The 18,092-nt window shown below is 34.6% G+C and overlaps 1 protein-coding gene across 2 annotated transcripts in view; it reads left to right on the top strand.

Moving 5' to 3' along the window:
• The window catches only part of TBCA (tubulin folding cofactor A), a 92,194-nt gene extending 74,512 nt beyond the window's left edge, over positions 1–17,682 (top strand). Inside the window, exons 3-5 of one of the 2 annotated variants that reach the window (XM_027606781.2) lie at positions 1,321–1,386; positions 13,034–13,120; positions 15,212–17,682. In XM_027606781.2, coding sequence (XP_027462582.1) covers positions 1,321–1,386; positions 13,034–13,120; positions 15,212–15,292 — 234 coding nt within the window. In that variant the 3' untranslated portion in view covers positions 15,293–17,682. The remainder of the gene's footprint in view (positions 1–1,320; positions 1,387–13,033; positions 13,121–15,211) is intronic. The other variant, XM_027606782.2, reaches the window with a different exon arrangement.
• The last annotated feature ends 410 nt before the right edge of the window (positions 17,683–18,092 follow it).

Raw genomic sequence — 18,092 nt, 5'->3', positions numbered from 1 at the left:
TGCCCAAAGCACTGCTTTATTCCTATATGCCTGGGACTTTAATGTTGGTAATGGTTTCTTTACATGTTTGTGCCCCTCGTAGAAAATATCAAGGAGGCCAAATGCTGCATTTTGTGGGTTCTTTACTCGTCTCCCTGTTTTACCTCCTCTTCTGAGCTAAATCCCCTCCTTAACCACTTCTCACCACCCTGGCTCTTTTCTCACATGGATCTATTTTGCTGTGGCTCTCATGGATCTTCTGAACACATTTATGGGGTACCTGGGTGGCACAGTCGGTTAAGTGTTCAATTCTTGGTTTTGGCGCAGGTCTTGATCTCAGGGTTGTAATCCCAGGATCATGAGATTGAGCCCCATGTTGGGTTCCGAGGTCTGTAGGGGTTCTGCTTGGGATTCTTTCTTGCCCTCTGCCCCTCATCCCTGACACCCACCCTCCCTCTCTCTCTCTTTCTAATAAATAAATCTTTTTTAAAAAGTAATAATACACATTTATTACACTGTCAGTCCCTACCAAACTTCTTAACCTATTTTTGTTGTCAAAATTGGCCTTTCCTACATTAGGCCTAATTTTGGTTCTTATAAACTAAGAAACTAGGCAGAAAGACCATAAGAGGCCAAAATACAGTCAGCCAAAGAGTTATTCTGCTGTCCTTTTCTTTTTGGGCTAGATAATATAATGCAGCCTTCAAATATTGCCCAAATTGATTTTAGTCCTCTGCTCATGGTATCCCTCTTTTCTATTCTCCTCATCCCAATTAGAGATAGATACAGAGGATTTTCCCTCAACCAGTGAAGATATTCTGGTCTTTTGGTTTTTTTTAAACCTAATCTGCCACAGAAATGATTAAGAATAATCAAATGTATCCCTCTTATTTCACCTGAGGCATGACTCATCTCTTATTTTCTAGAAGTAATATTAAAAAGACAAATTGGTACAATTTTCCCAATAAGGATGTACAGTTATTACATATAATTGCAGTGTTGTAAAAATTTGTCTTTTTGAGAAGGATGCACACACATTTTTTTGTGATTTACTTAAAACATGAGTTAACATTCACAATTGGATATTTCTTTTTCCTAAAACTGAAGGGGAAATTTTTTTTTAAGTATGTGGGAAGTAATAGGAAGCTTCAGTTTAAAAGAGGACTTTTATCAAGTGTCTTTTACAAGACTGATTCTGCAAGAAACACCATATTTCTTTTATCAGTAATAAAAATATTACTTAACTTCTAGTGGTGCAAGAAAATATTATTGTCTCTTGTTACCTATACTCAGGTTTATAAATGTGTTCTCTTTATACACTTGTTTTGTGTTTTGTTACAGATTTACAGGAACTTGCAGTTAGTGTTCAGGGAGGTCACACATACTCCTCACTCTTCCTCCTACAATGTTAGTATCTTCTATAATTATAATTATAATATCCGGACCATGAAATTGACATTGGTACACCACAGAGCTTATTTTAAATGTTTCACTAGTTACACATGTACTTATTTGTATGTATCTGTATATAGGTTTGTGTGTTTATGTATTTAGTCCCATACAATTCTGTCACATGTAGAATGTTTAACTACTACTACAGTCAAGATGGAAAACCTTTCCACACAAAACTGCCTGGTGCTACCTCTTTGTAGCCCCTGTCTTCTCCACCCCTGAGTTCTAAGTAATTAATACTCTTTGAAGAATCATACAGTATGTAACCTTTTGAAGTTGGCTTTTTCCACTTAGCATAATTCCCTTGAGGTCCACTTAAGTCACTGAGTGTATCAACTTTGTTCTTTATTATTGCTGAGTAGTATTCCATGGTATAGATGTATCACAGTGTAACCATTGAAGAACATTGGGATTGTTTCCAGTTTTGGGCTCACAAAAAAAGCTGCTATGAACATTCGTAGACAACTTTTGCATGAACATAAATTTTCATTTTACTGGGATAAAAGCCCAAGAAATTGCTGTGTTGTATTAGTACATTTTTTGTTTTAAGAGAAACTGCTGAGCTCTTTTCTGGAGTGGCTATACTATTTTACTTTCCCACCAGTGATGTGTGAATGATTTGATTTCTCCACATCTTCACTATCCTTTGGTGTTTTCACTGTTTTTCATTTTAGCATTTTTCATTTTAGCATTTAGCCATCACCTACATGATAGATGTATAGTGATGTCTCATTATGCTTTTAATTTTGATTTTCCTGATGGCTATAATGTTGAATATCTTCTCATTTTGTTTGTTTGTGTCTGTATATCCTCTTCAGTGAAATGTCTGTTCATATATTCTGCCCACTTTTTTTAAAGTTTTTTATTAATGTAAGTAATCTCTACACCCAGTGTGGGGCTTGAACTCAACGACCCTGAGTTCAAGAGTCACACACTCTTCCAACTGAGCCAGCCAGGCATCCCTAAGATTTTATTTTATTTTTTAGTAATCTCTGTACCCAACATGGAGCTTGAAATCACAACCCTGAGATCAAGAGTTGCACGCTCTACTGACTGAGCCATCTTCTGCCCACGTTTTAACGGGATTCTTGGTTCTTCCACTTTTGAGTTTTGAGAGTTCTTTGTATATTCTAGATAAATGCCCTTTGCTGGCTGTGTGGTTTCCAAATATTTTCTCTAAGTCTGTAATTTATCTTTTTAGCCTCTTAACAGGGTCTTTCAGTGAGCAACAGTTTTTAATTTTGAGAACATCTAATTTATGGCTAATACTTCCTTTTGTGAAGTATACTTTTTGGTCTCAAGTCTTAAGGCCTCTTTACCTAGTCCTAGGTCCCAAAGATTTTCTGGATTTTTTTTTTTTTTAAATGTCTGTGGTTTTACATTTTACATTTAAGGCTTTGATCAGTCTTGAGTTAATTTTTATTTAAGGGGTGAGGTTTAGTTTGAGATTCATTGATTCATCTTTTTGCCTAAATTTAGGAGCCTAGTTTGTCCAGCAATGTTTGTTGAAAAGATTATCCTTCCCCCCATTGAATTGCTTTTATACCTTTATCAAAAACCCATTGGACATATTTGTGTGGGTCTACTTTGGTTTCTTTCTTTTGATCAATTAACCTGTGTGTATTCATTTACCAGTACCACACTGTCTTGATTACTGTAGCTATAGAGAAAGCTTTAATTGTGAAAGAGTGAGTCCTCTCATTTTCTTTTTTTAATTGTTTTAGCTATTCTACTTCCTTTGCCTTTCCATAAAAATTTTAAAATAAGCTTGTCTATGTCTTTAAAACACCTTGCTAAGATTTTGATAGGAATTGCATTAAACCTATATATCAGTTTGGGGGCACCAGGGTGGCTCAGTTGCTTAAGTGTCTGACTCTTGATCTCAGCTCAGGTCTTGATCTCAGGATCATGAGTTCAAGCCCCATATTGGGCTCCACACTTGGGCATGGAGCCTACTTTAAAAACAAAACAAAAAACAAAAAAACCCACAAACACCTATATATCAATTTGGAGAGAATTGATATCTTTACTATGTCAAGTCTTCCAGTCAGTGAACGTGGTAAGTCTTTTTAATTTATTTAGGTCTGACTTCTTTCATCAGCATTTTGTAATTTTCAGTGAATCCTGCATGTTTTGTTAGATTTATACCTCAGTATTTCATTTTCTTTGAAAATGTCGTAAAATGGCATTGTTTTTAGTTTTGGTTTCCACATACATATTTTGCTACTAGATAGGGAAGTGCATCTAGTTTTTTGTGTGTTGATCTTGTAACCTGTGACCTTGTTGAACTCTCTAGTGTCTAAGAGTTTTTTGTAGATTCCCTCTGGTTTTCTACATAAATATTCATGTCATTTGTAAATAGAGAAAGTTGATTTCTTTTCAACTTATATGTCTTATTTCTTTTTCTTACCTGATTGTTCTGGCTAAGGCTTACAGTACTGTGTTGAATAAGAGTGGTGAGAGTGGACATCTCACCTATTCCTAATCTTAGGGAGGTAGCATTCAGTTTTTTACCATTAAGTATAATGTTAGCTGTACATTTTTGGTAAATAGTCTTTTTCAAGTTGAGGAAGTTCTGTATTCCTAGTTTGCTGAGTGTTTTTGTCATGAATGGGCATTTTGGGTTTTGTCGCATGCTTTTTCTGTGTCTCTTTTGATAAGACCATATGAATTTTCTTCTTTGGCCTATTGATATTACGGATTACATGGGCTGATTTTTTTTAAATGTTGAGCCAGTCTTGTATTGTATCTGCTTGATCACTTGATTGTGGTGTATAATCCTTTTCATACATTGTTGGATTCAATTTCCTAATATTTTGTTGAGGATTTTGCGTCTTAAGTTTATGGTCTGCAGTTTTCTTTTTTTATACTGTCTTTGTCTGGTTGTGGTATCAGGTTAATACTCCCCTCATAAAATTATTGGAACATGTTCCCTCTTCTCTTTCTTGAAAGATTTGTGTAATATTAGTTTCCGTTCTTTAAATATTTGATAAAATTGTCCAGTGGAACCATCGAGGCTTGAAGAGTTCTATTTCATGATCTTTTTAATTACAAATTAAATTCCTTTCATGATTGTAGAACTATTTGGGTTATCATTTGAGTTTTGGTGCTTTGTAGTTTTTAAGGAATTGGTTCATTTCTTCTAAGTGGTGAATCCATGAGCATTATGAACAGTATTATAAAATTCATGGTTTGGTTTTTTTTTTCCTTTCAATTTGCTAGTAGTTTGTTGAGAATTTTTGCATCCATGTTCATCAGGGATATTGGTGTGTAATTTTCCTTTTTAGTGGGGTCTCTGTCTGCTTTTGGAATCAAGGTAATGCTGGCCTTATAGAATGAGTTTTCCTTCCATTTCTATTTCTTGGAACAGTTCCATAAGAATAGGTATTAACTCTTCTTTAAATGTTTGGTAGAACTCCCCTGGGAAGCCGTCTGGCCCTGGACTCTTGTTTGTTGGGAGAGTTTTGAGTACTGCTTCAATTTCCTTGCTGGTTATGGGTCTGCTCAGGTTTTCTATTTCTTCCTGTTTCTGTTTTGGTAGTTTATACATCTCTAGGAATGCATCCATTTCTTCCAGATTGCCTAATTTGTTGCCATTTAGTTGCTCATAATACGTTCTTAAATTGTATTCCTTCGGTGTTGGTTGTGATCTCTCCTCTTTCATTCATGATTTTATTTGGGTCCTTTCTTTTTTCTTTTTGATAAATCTCACCAGGGGTTTATCAATTTTATTGATTCTTTCAAAGAACCAGCTCCTAGTTTCGTTGATCTGTTCTACTGTTTGTTTTTTCTATATCATTTATTTCTGCTTGAGTCTTTATTATTTCTCTTCTCCTGCTGGGTTTTAGGCTTTATTTGCTGTTCTTTTTCCAGCTCCTGTAGGTGTATGGTTAGGTTGTGCATTTAAGACTATTCTTGCTTCTTGAGGAAGGCCTGTATTGCTATATACTTTCTTCTTATGTCTGCCTTTGCTGCATCCCAAAGGTTTTGGACTTTCAATTTGTTGTCATTTTCATTTGCTTCTGTGTATTTTTTTATTTCTTCTTTAATTTAACATCCTACTAATTTCTTTAGTAGGATGTTCTTTAACCTCCATTATTTGCAGTCTTCCCTAATTTTTTCTTGTGGTTGACTTCAAATTTCGTAGTATTACGGTCTGAAAATATGCATGGTATGATCTCAGTCTTTTTGTACTGATTGAGGCTCAATTTGTGACTCAGTATGTGATCTGTCCTGGAGAATGTTCCTTGTGCACTAGAAAAGAATGTGTATTCTGCTGCTTTACGATGAAATGTTCTGAATATATCTGTTAAGTCCATCTGGTTCAGTGTGTGATTCAAAGCCATTGTTTTCTTGCTGATCTTCTGCTTAGATAATCAGTCCATTGCTGTGAGTGGGGTGTTAAAGTCTCCTACTCTTATTGTATTATTATCAATGAGTTTATTTATGTTTGTTATTAATTGATTTATATATTTGGCTGCTCCCAAGTTGGGGGCATATATATTTACAATTGTTAGATCTTCTTGTTAAATAGGTCCCTTTATTATGATACAGTGCCCTTCTTCATCTCTTAGTACAGTCTTTCATTTAAAATCTAGTTTGATATGAGTATGGCTACTCCAGCTTTCTTTTGATGTCCATTAGCATGATAGATGGTTCTCCTTCCCCTCACTTTCAATCTGGAGGTGTCTTTGGGTCTAAAATGAGTCTCTTGTGAGCAGCATATTGATGGGTCTTGTTTTTTTTTTTTTAATCCATTCTGATACCCTGTGTGTTTTGATTAGAGCATTTAGTCCATTTACAGTCACAGTAATTAGTGATAGATATGAATTTAGTGCCATTGTATTACCTGTAAAGTCACTGTTCCTTTAGATTGTTTCTGTTCCTTCCTAGTCTTTGTTGATTTTGGTCCCTCTTTCCCACTCAAAGGGTCTCCTTTAATATTTCTTGCAGAGCTGGTTTAGTGTTCATGAACTCCTTTAGTTTTTGCTTCTCCTGGAAACTCTTTATCCCTACTTCTATTCTGAATGACAACCTTGTTGGATAACGTATTTTTGGCTGCATGTTTCCCATTCAGCATGTTGAATATATCATGCCACTGTCTTCTGGCCTCCCAAATTTCTGTGGACATGTCTGCTGCTAACCTTATGTCTACCCTTGTAGGCTAAAGACCTTTTATCGCTAGTTGCTTTCAGAATTCTCTGTTTATCTTTTGTATTCTGCAGGTTTCACTATATGTCTTGGTATTGACCTGTTTTTGTTGATTTTGAGGAGTTCTCTGTGCTTCTTGGACTTGAATGCCTGTCTGATTCCTTCCGCAGATTAGGGAAGTTCTCAGCTATGATTTGTTCAAATAAACCTCCTTTTTCCCACTCTTCCTCTTCTGGGACTCACGATATGGATATTATTGTGCTTTGTGGAATCGCTGAGTTCCCTAAGTCTGTATTTGTGATCTACTAGTTTTCTTTCCCTCTTCTTTTCAGCTTTTTTATGTTCCATAATTTTGTCTTCTATATCACCTATTTGTTCCTCTGCTTCTTCCATTCCTCTTGTAATTACTTCCAGTCAGTTCTGCATCTCAGTTAAGCATTTTTTATTTCAGCCTGACTAGTTTTTAGGTCTTTTATCTCTGCAGCAAGGTGTCTGGTGTTTTCTATGCTTTTTTTAAACCCATAATATTCTTATGACTCTTGTTCTAAATTCTCATTCAGATATATTGCTTATATCTGTTTTGAGTAAACCCCTAGCTGTGGTTTCTTCTTGATCTTTCTTTTGGGAAAAATTCCTCCATCTTGTCATTTTGTCTAGGTTTCTGTCTTTTGTGTGTTATGAAAGTTTGTTCTTATTCTGCTCTTGAGAGTATTGGTATATTAAGGGGTCCTACACTGTCTGGGGCCTGGCGCTTCAGGAAGTGTTTCTGGTGTGTGCTCTGTGCACTCTGCTCTTGTGTTTTGGCTGCTCTTTCCCATAGGTCAGTCCTCTACAGGGTTCCTCCTTGCTCTCAGTGGGGGAGTGTTTGGACCTTTAAGTGTGCTTTGGTTTATTTGTTAAAATAAGCCTGTCACATCGGGGCACAGGGGTGGCTCAGTTGTTAAGCGTCTGCCTTTGGCTCAGGTCATGATCCCAGGGTCCTGGGATCGAGCCCCACATCGGGCTTCCTGCTCAGCGGGAAGCCTGCTTCTCCCTCTCCCACTCCCCCTGCTGTGTTCCTTCTCTCGCTGTGTCTCTTTCTGTCAAATAAATAAATAAAATCTTAAAAAAAAAATAAGCCTGCCACGTTCTCTCCCTCTAATTGTGCAGATTGTTCTCTTAATTCTTAGATCGATTTCCTGGTATTCAAATTGATTGGATGTTGATCTAGCTGTGTTCGAGGTCTGAGGCAAGCCCAGAGTCCCCCTACTGCTCCACCATCTTAACTCAGTTCTCTATTTTTTCCCTTTAATGCTTGCAAGATCTGTAGAAATAAGATCTTTTTTTGTTACTGGTAGTACTCATTTGTGCCTTCTCACTTTATGTTTGTCAGTGTTACTAGAAATTTACCAGTTATTTAAAAACTCAGCTCTTTGTTTCATTGATTTTTTTTTTTTCTGTCATTGATTTATGATCTTATTTTTATTTTTCCCTTCTGCTTGTTTTGGGTTTATTTTGCTCTTCTTTTTCTAGGTTTCTGAAGTAAGAACTTAGATTTTTATTGAGATCTTTGCTCTTTCCTAACATAAGCATTTACTGCTATAAATTTCCCTCTCAGCACTGCTTTAACTGAACCCTACAACATTTGACATGCTATATTTTCATTCTCGTTTATCTCTGTATTTCTCTTTTTCTCTTGAGACTTCCTTACTGACTCATGGGTTATTTACAAGTATGTTGTTTAATTTCTAAGTGGTTTGAAGATTTTCCTGCTGTATTTTTGTTATTGATTTCTACTTTTGTTTCATTATAGTAATACATGCACTAGGTATTATTTAAATTCTTTTATTTAATATTTAAATTTGTTGAGATTTTTGATTGTTTTGTTGTTGTTGTTGTTGTTTGACCCAGGCTATGGTATACTGCAATGAATGTTTTGGGGGTTTTGTTGTTGTTGTTTTTTAAGATTTATTTATTTATTAGAGAGAGAGTGTGCTTGCAAGTTGGGGGGAGGGGCAGAGGGAGAGACTCTTTCAAGCAGACTCCACACTGAGCATGTAGCCTAACACAGGGCTCAGTCCCACAGCCCATGAGATCGTGACCTGAGCTGAAGCCAAGAATCAGATGCTTAGCCAACTGAGCCACCCAGGGGCCCCTGCAATGAAGGTGTCATGGGTGCTTGAAAAGTATTTGTATTTTCCTTTCTTAGGCAGAGTGTTCTATAGGTGTCATTTAGATCTTATTGGTTGATGGCATTATTCAGTTCTTTTATATCTTTGTTGATTTTTTTGATCTAATACTTCTACCACTTGTACCAGAGTGAGGCATTGAAATCCCCAGCTATATGTGTGGTTTTATCTCTCTCCTTTTAGCTTTATCAGTTTTTGTGTTATGTATTTTGAAGCTCTCTTGTTTAGTGCATCCACATTTAGGGATCACCATGTTTTTTTCTTGGTGAATTGGTCATTTTATTATTACGTAATATTCCTCTTTGTCTCTAATTTTTTTTTTTTGCTCTGAAGTCTGTCCAATATTAATATAAGTCACTTTTTTAAAAAAAATGTTTGCATGATACAACTCCTTGTTTCATTTTACGTGAAGTAGGTTTCTTGTAGGCAGCATATAGTTGGGTCCAGTCTATGACTCTCTGTCTTTGAACTGGTGGATTTAGACCATTTATAAAACCTAAAATAATTATTGACATCTTAGGGTTTACGGACCCAGACTATTTTTTACTCATAGAATTCATTATATATCCTTATTCATTCAGCAATAACCACAAAACACAAGTCAGATTCCTTCCTTCATTCCTTCCTGTCTTCCTTCCATCCATCCTTCAGAGCTTCTCACAGCATGACAACTGGGTCCTGAGAGAAGCATTTCCAAAATGTGAATAAGCATTTCAGGAGGCCCATGTGGAAACTGTAAGGCTTCTGAAGACTTAGCCTCGGGTCTTAATTTCTAGAAAGCCACTTCTGCCACATTCTATTGGTCACAGGCCCAACCCAAATGTAGTATGGGAGGTGACTACACAAGAGCAGGATCACTGGAGGCCTTCTTAGAGTCTGGCTACCACTATCACTCATTCATATGCTAGAGTTGAAATCTGAGTCATGGGTATAATTCAGACCGTATCAACTAGCTAGTCACTCTGAGACTCAACTTTCTCATTTGTAAATTGAGGAGCCTGCAGTAGATGACCACTTAGGTCCCTTCTGACTCTATGATTCTTCATTTGTTTCTCAGAGTGTCTTTATATCTTTTTTCCCCTGCCTTACTGAGGTATAGTTGACAGTCTAAAATTGTGTATATTTAAATTATGCAACTTGATGATTTGATAAATGTATTCTTTGTGAAATATTGACCATAACCAGGCTACTTAACATATCCATCACCTTACATACTTAACCATTTTCTCTCTCTTCAGATGGATTTCTTAACATGTGTATTAGCATATTACTATTTTACCTCTGTGTAAAAGGTGACTTAAGCATTGTTACAATAATCTCTGACTACTCTAAAGCTCAATTTGGCAAACTAATGCAGTTACCATTGGTTCCAGAGGCAGCCAATATCCAATATTAGAGTGCCTATAGAGTATTTTAGCTATAGTCAATGGATCATTAAAGAAGCTAGAAATCTTATCTCAATTGAGCAGTAGCAAAGCAACTTAACATTGGCCAGATTATTTCACAGAACTCTTCTTTCTGAATAAAATGAAAATCTGCCAATTAGGGCTTTTCCCTTCCAACTTATATACATTTGATTATAGAGGTAATCGATCAGATTTTAGTTTGTAATTTATCTATTGTTATAATTTGAGCCTTGCTAAGCCTCCCCAAGCTTCCATTTTACCTGAATAACTTTCCCCCCAAAAAATCATAACTTGTTTTAAAAATAGTAAGACGTGAGTAGGACCACATCCTGTTCATTGTACCTTCCAATCTGTGCCAAGGTCCTGACTTAAACTCAGTCTTGTCATAGTCAGCATTAGAATAAACTGAGAGTTTATTCAGATATTTTAGACAGAGTCCCCATTCATTTGAGTGACTCCTTCCCAAGGGGAACACTTTGAAAGATAATACTCATTTACTTTAGTTCAGGTATTTTTGAGGGGTTTCTTTACTGTATAATCACACGTTATATATGGTCTTTTAAAATTATTCCTGACAGTTGTAATTCACTGTTACGAGGTAAAGTATATGTGGTTTATGGATTCCACATCAATGTACTGTATGCCTTTGGCTCCCAGTGGCATAGTCTTCTTGAAGCTGTCCCAAATGTTTATTTTCATGTTTATGCTCCTATACTGGAATGGGGGGCAGAAACCTTCTTTTATTCATCTTTGCATCCCCTGTACCTGGCATCCTCTAGATACCTAGTAAGCTTATTGAATGAATTGGGGCTGGTATATGGGTGAGACTGATCTTTGGCCCTAGTTACATCATAGTCCTGTATTGATAGATTGCATGAGGATTCTTGCTCTATGATAATGGATAGAATAATAATGAATGGAAGTTATTTTGGGCAGCATTGCTTAAAATTCATTTCATTGGCAATACTAAAGATTTCTTTTTTTTCTTTTTTTTAAAGATTTTATTTATTTATTTGACAGAGACAGAGATAGCAAGAGCAGGAACACAAGCAGTGGGAGAGGGAGAAGCGGGCTTCCCCCCGAGGAGTGAGCCCGATGTGGGGCTCGATCCCAGGACCCTGGGATCATGACCTGAGCTGAAGGCAGACGCTTAACGACTAAGCCACCCAGGTGCCCAGTACTAAAGCTTTCAAAAAAACTTTTTACAAGTATACATTTTGACTTACCATGCTTTTGATCTTACTCTTTATATTCATTTCACCTTGTTTAATTCCTATAAGCTATTCTCAAGGGAGGTCCATAAGGAAGAAATATGAATCCTGTATCCAGTGAAATGTGCCTCTCACTGAAATTTCACATGTATTCATACTAACCAGATACATAAAAATAAAACATAAAAACAGTGATTGAATATCTAGGTATAGTATGATTAGCAGTGAAGTAAAGTCATGATCCTGTGTCTAAAGTTTTCATGCAGTGTGTTGTTAGTAATAGAAGTTCAACAATATAGGTTTTCACCTGAGAAAATAGATGTGGATAGAGAGCATCCTTGTGTATTATGAGTCTGATTTTTTTTTTACACTGTGAGTTATTACAAAACTATTAGGGAAAGGAAGAACATACTGGGACTTACTAAAGTTTCTATTAAAATATAATATGATTACCATTAAGTTATGTCTTTCCTTTTTATTTTATGTGAGCTAAGGTAATAAAGCTTATTAGTAAAAGTTCGGAATTTATACCCACTTAACCAAAGGTATTTGACCAAACACTATTTTTTGGAGATAAATGTTTAAATGATCTTTGTGTCTCTGAGAATAGTTTAAGGAGATAAAGTTTCTTACCACCTTAGGAAAAAGACTGATTTGAGGGACAACATCTGACACTAATTTATTTACCCTCCTACTGATTGGTTTCTCAGTGATTGATTTGATTTTTTCTTTTATGATTTGATATTTTACAGTTCAGCTTTGAATGATGTATTTTAAGTCCAGAAATAGCCCCCAGAATAAATATTCTTGGGTTTAATTTTGTTGTGTCTGTCTTCAGGAGGAATAGGCAGAAGTTAGATTCAGGGGGTGCCAGGCTGGTAATTTGGCTCAAAGTGCATGGGGAGAATAATCTCTCTCCTAAAATGAAGCACAAGGATAAGTAATAACTTTTTATGCATGATAAGCATCAAAAATATGAACCTGCTGGTCTTTGCTTTTCATTTTTCTTTACCTCTGTCTTTCAGTGAGAACCTCCTGCAGTGTGCACATGATGTGATCAATAACTCAATAACTTTTTTCATGCAGTAATTATCTCCATGTGATATCTGAACACTGTTTTTCTTTATTACTCAGAAGATGCAGGAGATATTTATATAACCAGCTGATCCCATTTTGGATAAAGGTGCTTTGTGACAGCAGGAAGAATAGTTTATTTTAAATAGCCGTTTTAAATAAATGCTCTATGAAAAGCTTTTCCAGTTAATTTTCACTTAGCATGAGAAGGTGATTACCAAACGATTTAGAACTTGTACTTTGAATATTTAACAGTATGATAGTCGTTCTTTCTAACTTCTAATAATCACAATTTAAATTAAAATATCGAACTTTTTTTTTCAGATTTCATACATTCCTATTTGAACTTTTTTTTTTTTAATGAGGAATTCTTAATCTCAGGAAACAAACTGAGGGTTGCTGGAGTGGTGGGGGTTGGGAGGGATGGGGTGGCTGGGTGATATTCGAACTATTTTTAAAAAATATTGAACTACTTAACATACCTATAATTTTTTCCTGGTTCCTCTAACTCACTTCAGATATTTACAGAGGGGTGAGCTAAACACATTAAGTTCTACTATCTCTGCTTGTCTCACGGAGATTTTCATTATAGGCAGAGATCCTGCAAGAGTCCCGGATGATGATCCCAGATTGCCAGCGCAGGTTGGAAGCAGCGTATACCGATCTTCTGCAGTTATTAGTAAGTATATTCTTCTCTGTGTTCTGTTTAAATGTTCTTTCAGTCTAATACATGGAAGGCCAAAATCTTAAGTATTCAACGCTGTAAACTAGTTAGGGACATATTTTGTTCACTTGCCCTGTGTATCAGTATATTTTAAAATAATTAATAGAGATTAAATTGTGTTTTAATTAACCTCCAGTAGAAGTACTATAACCAGCATGTTTATTCTGTTTATTTAAACTTAGTTAATTAAATATATTTGAGTTATTATGGTAGATATTCAGAGCCCGGACATTGTCCAGCAGTATCTTGAAATATTTAGTATTTATACAGAAAGATCTTTTTTTGGCACATTAAAGATAAGTAGACTATTTAAAATGTTAAAAGATCCAAATGTTTCAAATGAATTTGGGCCCTTATGGAAAGGATCTGGAATTCTTTTAGAGTCAAACTTTACTCAGTTTGAGAGGGAAAAACACCTTGTAATATAGGCAGTCCTTTCATATTAACTTGGAGCTGGATCACACTGTTAACTGTACTTGCTAATAAAATGCCTTGTGATACAGTGGCAGAATCATTTTATAAAAGATTCTAAAAACAATTAAGTCCCCTTATTTCTTTCTTAATGGAGATAACTGCATAATACTATATTCAAGCCAGTTGTTTTTGCTGTTTGATGGTAATTTGATGGATTCCAACATTTCCTTTACTAATCTCATTTTATGTTTCTGTTTCTTGAGCTAATATTAACTAGCTACTAGCTGTCTCATGATTCATAGTTGTGCCTTCTATAACAAAAATCTTGTGAGGCTTTCTCAGGATGATTATATGTATTCTTTGAAAAAGAATGACATTTGTTTTCCCACCAAAATAATATTAGGACTGTATCTGTAGGAAAAAACAAATAGAGATATGTTCACATTTTACTTTAATTTTGACACAGAACTCCATATTTAGATATAGGAACCTTTTCAAGTCAGGATAACTCTCCTTAACAGCCAAAAATAAAGCTGTGGTTTTGAAATAAAAGATAGAAATAATTACTATATTAAAATACTGAGACAGAGCACCATTTTTATTTACTGACAGCTTAAACGCTTTTTTCTCTCATGAATCTAGTAGCTGAAAAGGTAATAGAAATTGCTTGAAAAAAGTAATACTGTCTTTGGATGATATATTTGTGTGTATGGATGTATTCAACAATATTTCTACCCTCAAAGAGCTTACACTTAGTAACAGAGAACAGAGACATGTTTAGGTAGAAATTTTTGCCTATAATCTGAGGTAAGCAAATTCTCACTCCTTTTGCTTTAAATTTTCGTATTAAAGAAACAAACATACTTTATTCCCTCTGCTCTGTAACAGTATATCTCCAGCTTTTATTGACCTGACATGAATAACTGATCATAGCTTTATTATTTAAGTAAAGATCAAACAAAAGTTCATATGCAGAATAACTTAGATGATATTATTTCATTTATCTCTTAGCATAGTAGTATATTAGTAAGAGCTTTATGTATAAAGTATCAAGGAAAAACTCAGCCTTTAAATATAAAAAAATAAAAGATGTTAGCATTTTGTTTCCTTGTAGTATGATACATAATAATAAGCAGACAGTTCAGTTTTCTAATTCAGAGATTATACTTACCTCTGGTGTGATACCACTAGCCTTTTTTGTCATTGTGGGTAGTTGTAGGATCATTGTCGTCTGAATGTTATATATGTAACATTTTAGTAAAGCATCATTTTTAATTTTTAGTCCATTAATAATAGTCCTTTTTGTATGGTGACATGTTGACAAAATGAGAATAAATTTTTTTTCATTTTTCTGAGGTTTTAATTTAGTTACTTAATGCTAATAGCTTTAGATAACCCTGTTTTTCACTTATTCCATGAGAATGTTATACAGTGAAACAACAAAACCTGTTATTTCTTCTCTTACCTATAAGGAAAGAACAAAACTGTGTGAAATTATACACTGTTTAGATGAGGTTTAGAATCCTTTTTAATTTTTTGAGCTCTTTATATTGATGGTTTGTAATATTTGAGTAAATAACAGCACTGAAGTTTGAGAAGGATAAATCTAATTTTTATTATATTTCATTTCAGGAGAGTGAAAAAGACTTGGAAGAAACTGAGGAATATAAGGAAGCACGTTTAGTATTGGATTCAGTAAAGTTAGAAGCCTGAAGTTTTTCTGTACAGGGTGTTTTTTGCATTAAATCTTGGCATCCATTCCACAATTCATTATTTTGACCACTGCTGTATGTTCAACTAGTATGAGAATGCGATTCTTTTTATGCAGTTGCATATACTTTTCTTTGCCTCATTTAATGTGTCAAATAAATAAGTTCATCTAATAAGATTGTTTATTTCATACTTTATAAAATATTTTTAATTAACCTCTTACCATTAAATCATAGACATTTTTGATAATTAAAATCTGTTAGGTTCTCTTTGAAGTCTAGGTATTTTGCTTTATAAGTCTGGATTGAGTTAAAAATAGGATACCTTTTATTTTTAGATAAAAATCCAAATTTTGAACAGTTTATTCTGAATAGGGTACAACTCCCGCAAAAGAAAGGAAGAACTTCTCTGTGAATAAGGCCTCACATATTTATCCCTTCACAGTGAAAGTCTAACATTTCCATTACTGTTAACCAATGGAAACATTTAAATCTTTTTCCAGAAAGATAGATTTATACAAAAAACATCAAGGATTTAGATCTTCAAATAAGTTTCTTATGAACAAAGAATTGAACTGTATTTTAAAGGAATAATAATGGTGTACTGGGAAGTGTTTAACAGATCTTCAAAATGGAAAGGGAGCATCTTACTTCTGTGGTATAAATACTCCTGCTGTGACTAATTTCAAGCTACTAACATGACATCACTGAGCCCAAGGTTGGGAAGATATGAGCCAGCTCCAGCATACACTGTCCATAGCCAGACCTGGATAATCTTGATTGATTGGAAAAGATTATCATTTTATCACAAAGTATTTTTCCAGTACAGTTGTAAACCAATTAATTACCTAATCATTTGAGCTTATTTTCTTAAAAATACATGACGGCTCATTTAGTTTTCTTCTTTCTTGAAAATGTGTATAAGCCTTGTATCATCAGCCTACCATGAGCAGTGATCTAATGAACTAAAATACTAATAATAGCATTTAAACTTTAAAACTCATAATTGAAAAAATAACAAAATCTGAATTTTTGCTGCTATGAGATACATACTCGTAGGGTAATTCATCTGATTTTGGAAGTCACTAATGATCACTAGAAACCATAACATTTATTGAATCTGTCAAAAAGAGCAGAGAAGAGAAAAATAATACTATTCTTTCCTGCTGTTATTTCTAAAGGATACTCTGTTGTTTTAAAGCACAGAATCCATCATTTTTAAAATCTTTATACATGCAGAAAATTACTTCATCATAGCCTAACATACACCAGAAGCACTTCTAAGTTGAAATGTCATCATCTTAAAACATATTACATGCCTTTTTTAAAGTATATGAGGTGGGGGGGGGCAGAGTGAGAAAATAAGACCATAATTACAATGTAAAACTTTTACTAAGGCTTGCTTAATTAGAGATTTGAGTAGCAGGAGAATTAAAACTCTATAGATTATTTTGTGGTTGGTATTAAGCACCAGAATAGGTTGGCTTCTTGGGGTGGGAGTGGCATATTTAGTTTTCCAAGTAAGATACCATTTAAAGAAAGTATTTTACCATTTTTTTAATGTAAAAAATCTCATTTCAGCCTTCTGCCAAATACATAAATATCATATATATTCAAAGCAAAAAATATTGGTCCCTCCAGAAAAAATTCTGAAAGGGAATTTTTATAGCCAGGACCCAAATCTTGGTTGCTAAAAAAAAAATTATTTTCTTGCCAAAAAGCCTAGGAAAGAAAAAATTAACAAGGTAGATGAAAATAAATGTACCTTCAGAGAATTGCTATCTCAATTTTAGATTTCATACTGGATATCTCTCCAGACATTGATGAGAAGCAGCAAGAAGCTTCACAGGCTTATTCCTGGAAGTTTTTGACATATTCCACTTCTGTTTTCATGGCCAGCAAGAGGCACAGGAAGTTAAGAACAGTTGTAATTCATTCAGTGTTAGCTTGTTTTTAAGCTTTTAGTTAAAACCTTACATCTGTAGGATAATAAGTAGAATTTTCCAAAAGTAACGTTGCCTTTTTCCCTCTCCAGTATCTGACCCCCAACCAACATGTAGCAGTTGCTCAGTAAATATTTGTAGAATAAGTGAAAAGCAAGAGGTAAAAACCTCTGGAGTCAGAGAAAGAATGCTGTGAAGGACACCATCACATCACAAACACACTTAATAATATTTTTACTGCAAACCTCAATAAGAAACATGTTTTCCGTTGTGACCCAGTACCTACTTTTGGAGGTCTCTGTATACATAAAACAGTAAGTATCTTTAATATGTACAATTCTCAGTTGTTTTTTATTCTGTTTTTTTTTAACAATGATTATGACCACCTGCTATTGGATTGTGAATAACACTACCCTAATACAATTATATAAAGTGCTTCTACTTAAAAGAATCGTCTCTTTGTGTCTCTCTCTATTTATGATAAGCAGTAATTGTTTATCCTATATATAAATAAGTAATAGTTTATAATACATATAAACTTGGGTCTCAGAGCAGTTGTCTCTGAATGTGTGCAGTTCTACACGTAGCAGGTATAAAGTGTCATTGTAACATGTAATCATTTAATATTTGTTTGTTAGGTGCCCTTAGTCCTTGCACAGACTAATAATGGCTTTCATCGAGTAAATAGGCAAAACAAAGACAAGTGACAGAATCAAGCTGTAAACCTAACTTTTCTGTATTTTTCTGCATAGCAAAGGGCACATAATTTCTAAGGAAGTAAGAATGTGCATAGGATAAAGAAGTAGAAACATAACCTGTGGAATGAATTAAAGTAACCAAATCCAATGAATGTCATTGAGA

Source organism: Zalophus californianus, chromosome 5 (genome assembly GCF_009762305.2).
Source record: "Zalophus californianus isolate mZalCal1 chromosome 5, mZalCal1.pri.v2, whole genome shotgun sequence".
Classification (NCBI taxonomy): Eukaryota; Metazoa; Chordata; class Mammalia; order Carnivora; family Otariidae; genus Zalophus; species Zalophus californianus.
The sequence above is the reverse complement of the archived record's forward strand: the minus strand, read 5'-3'. Positions and strand labels throughout refer to the sequence as shown.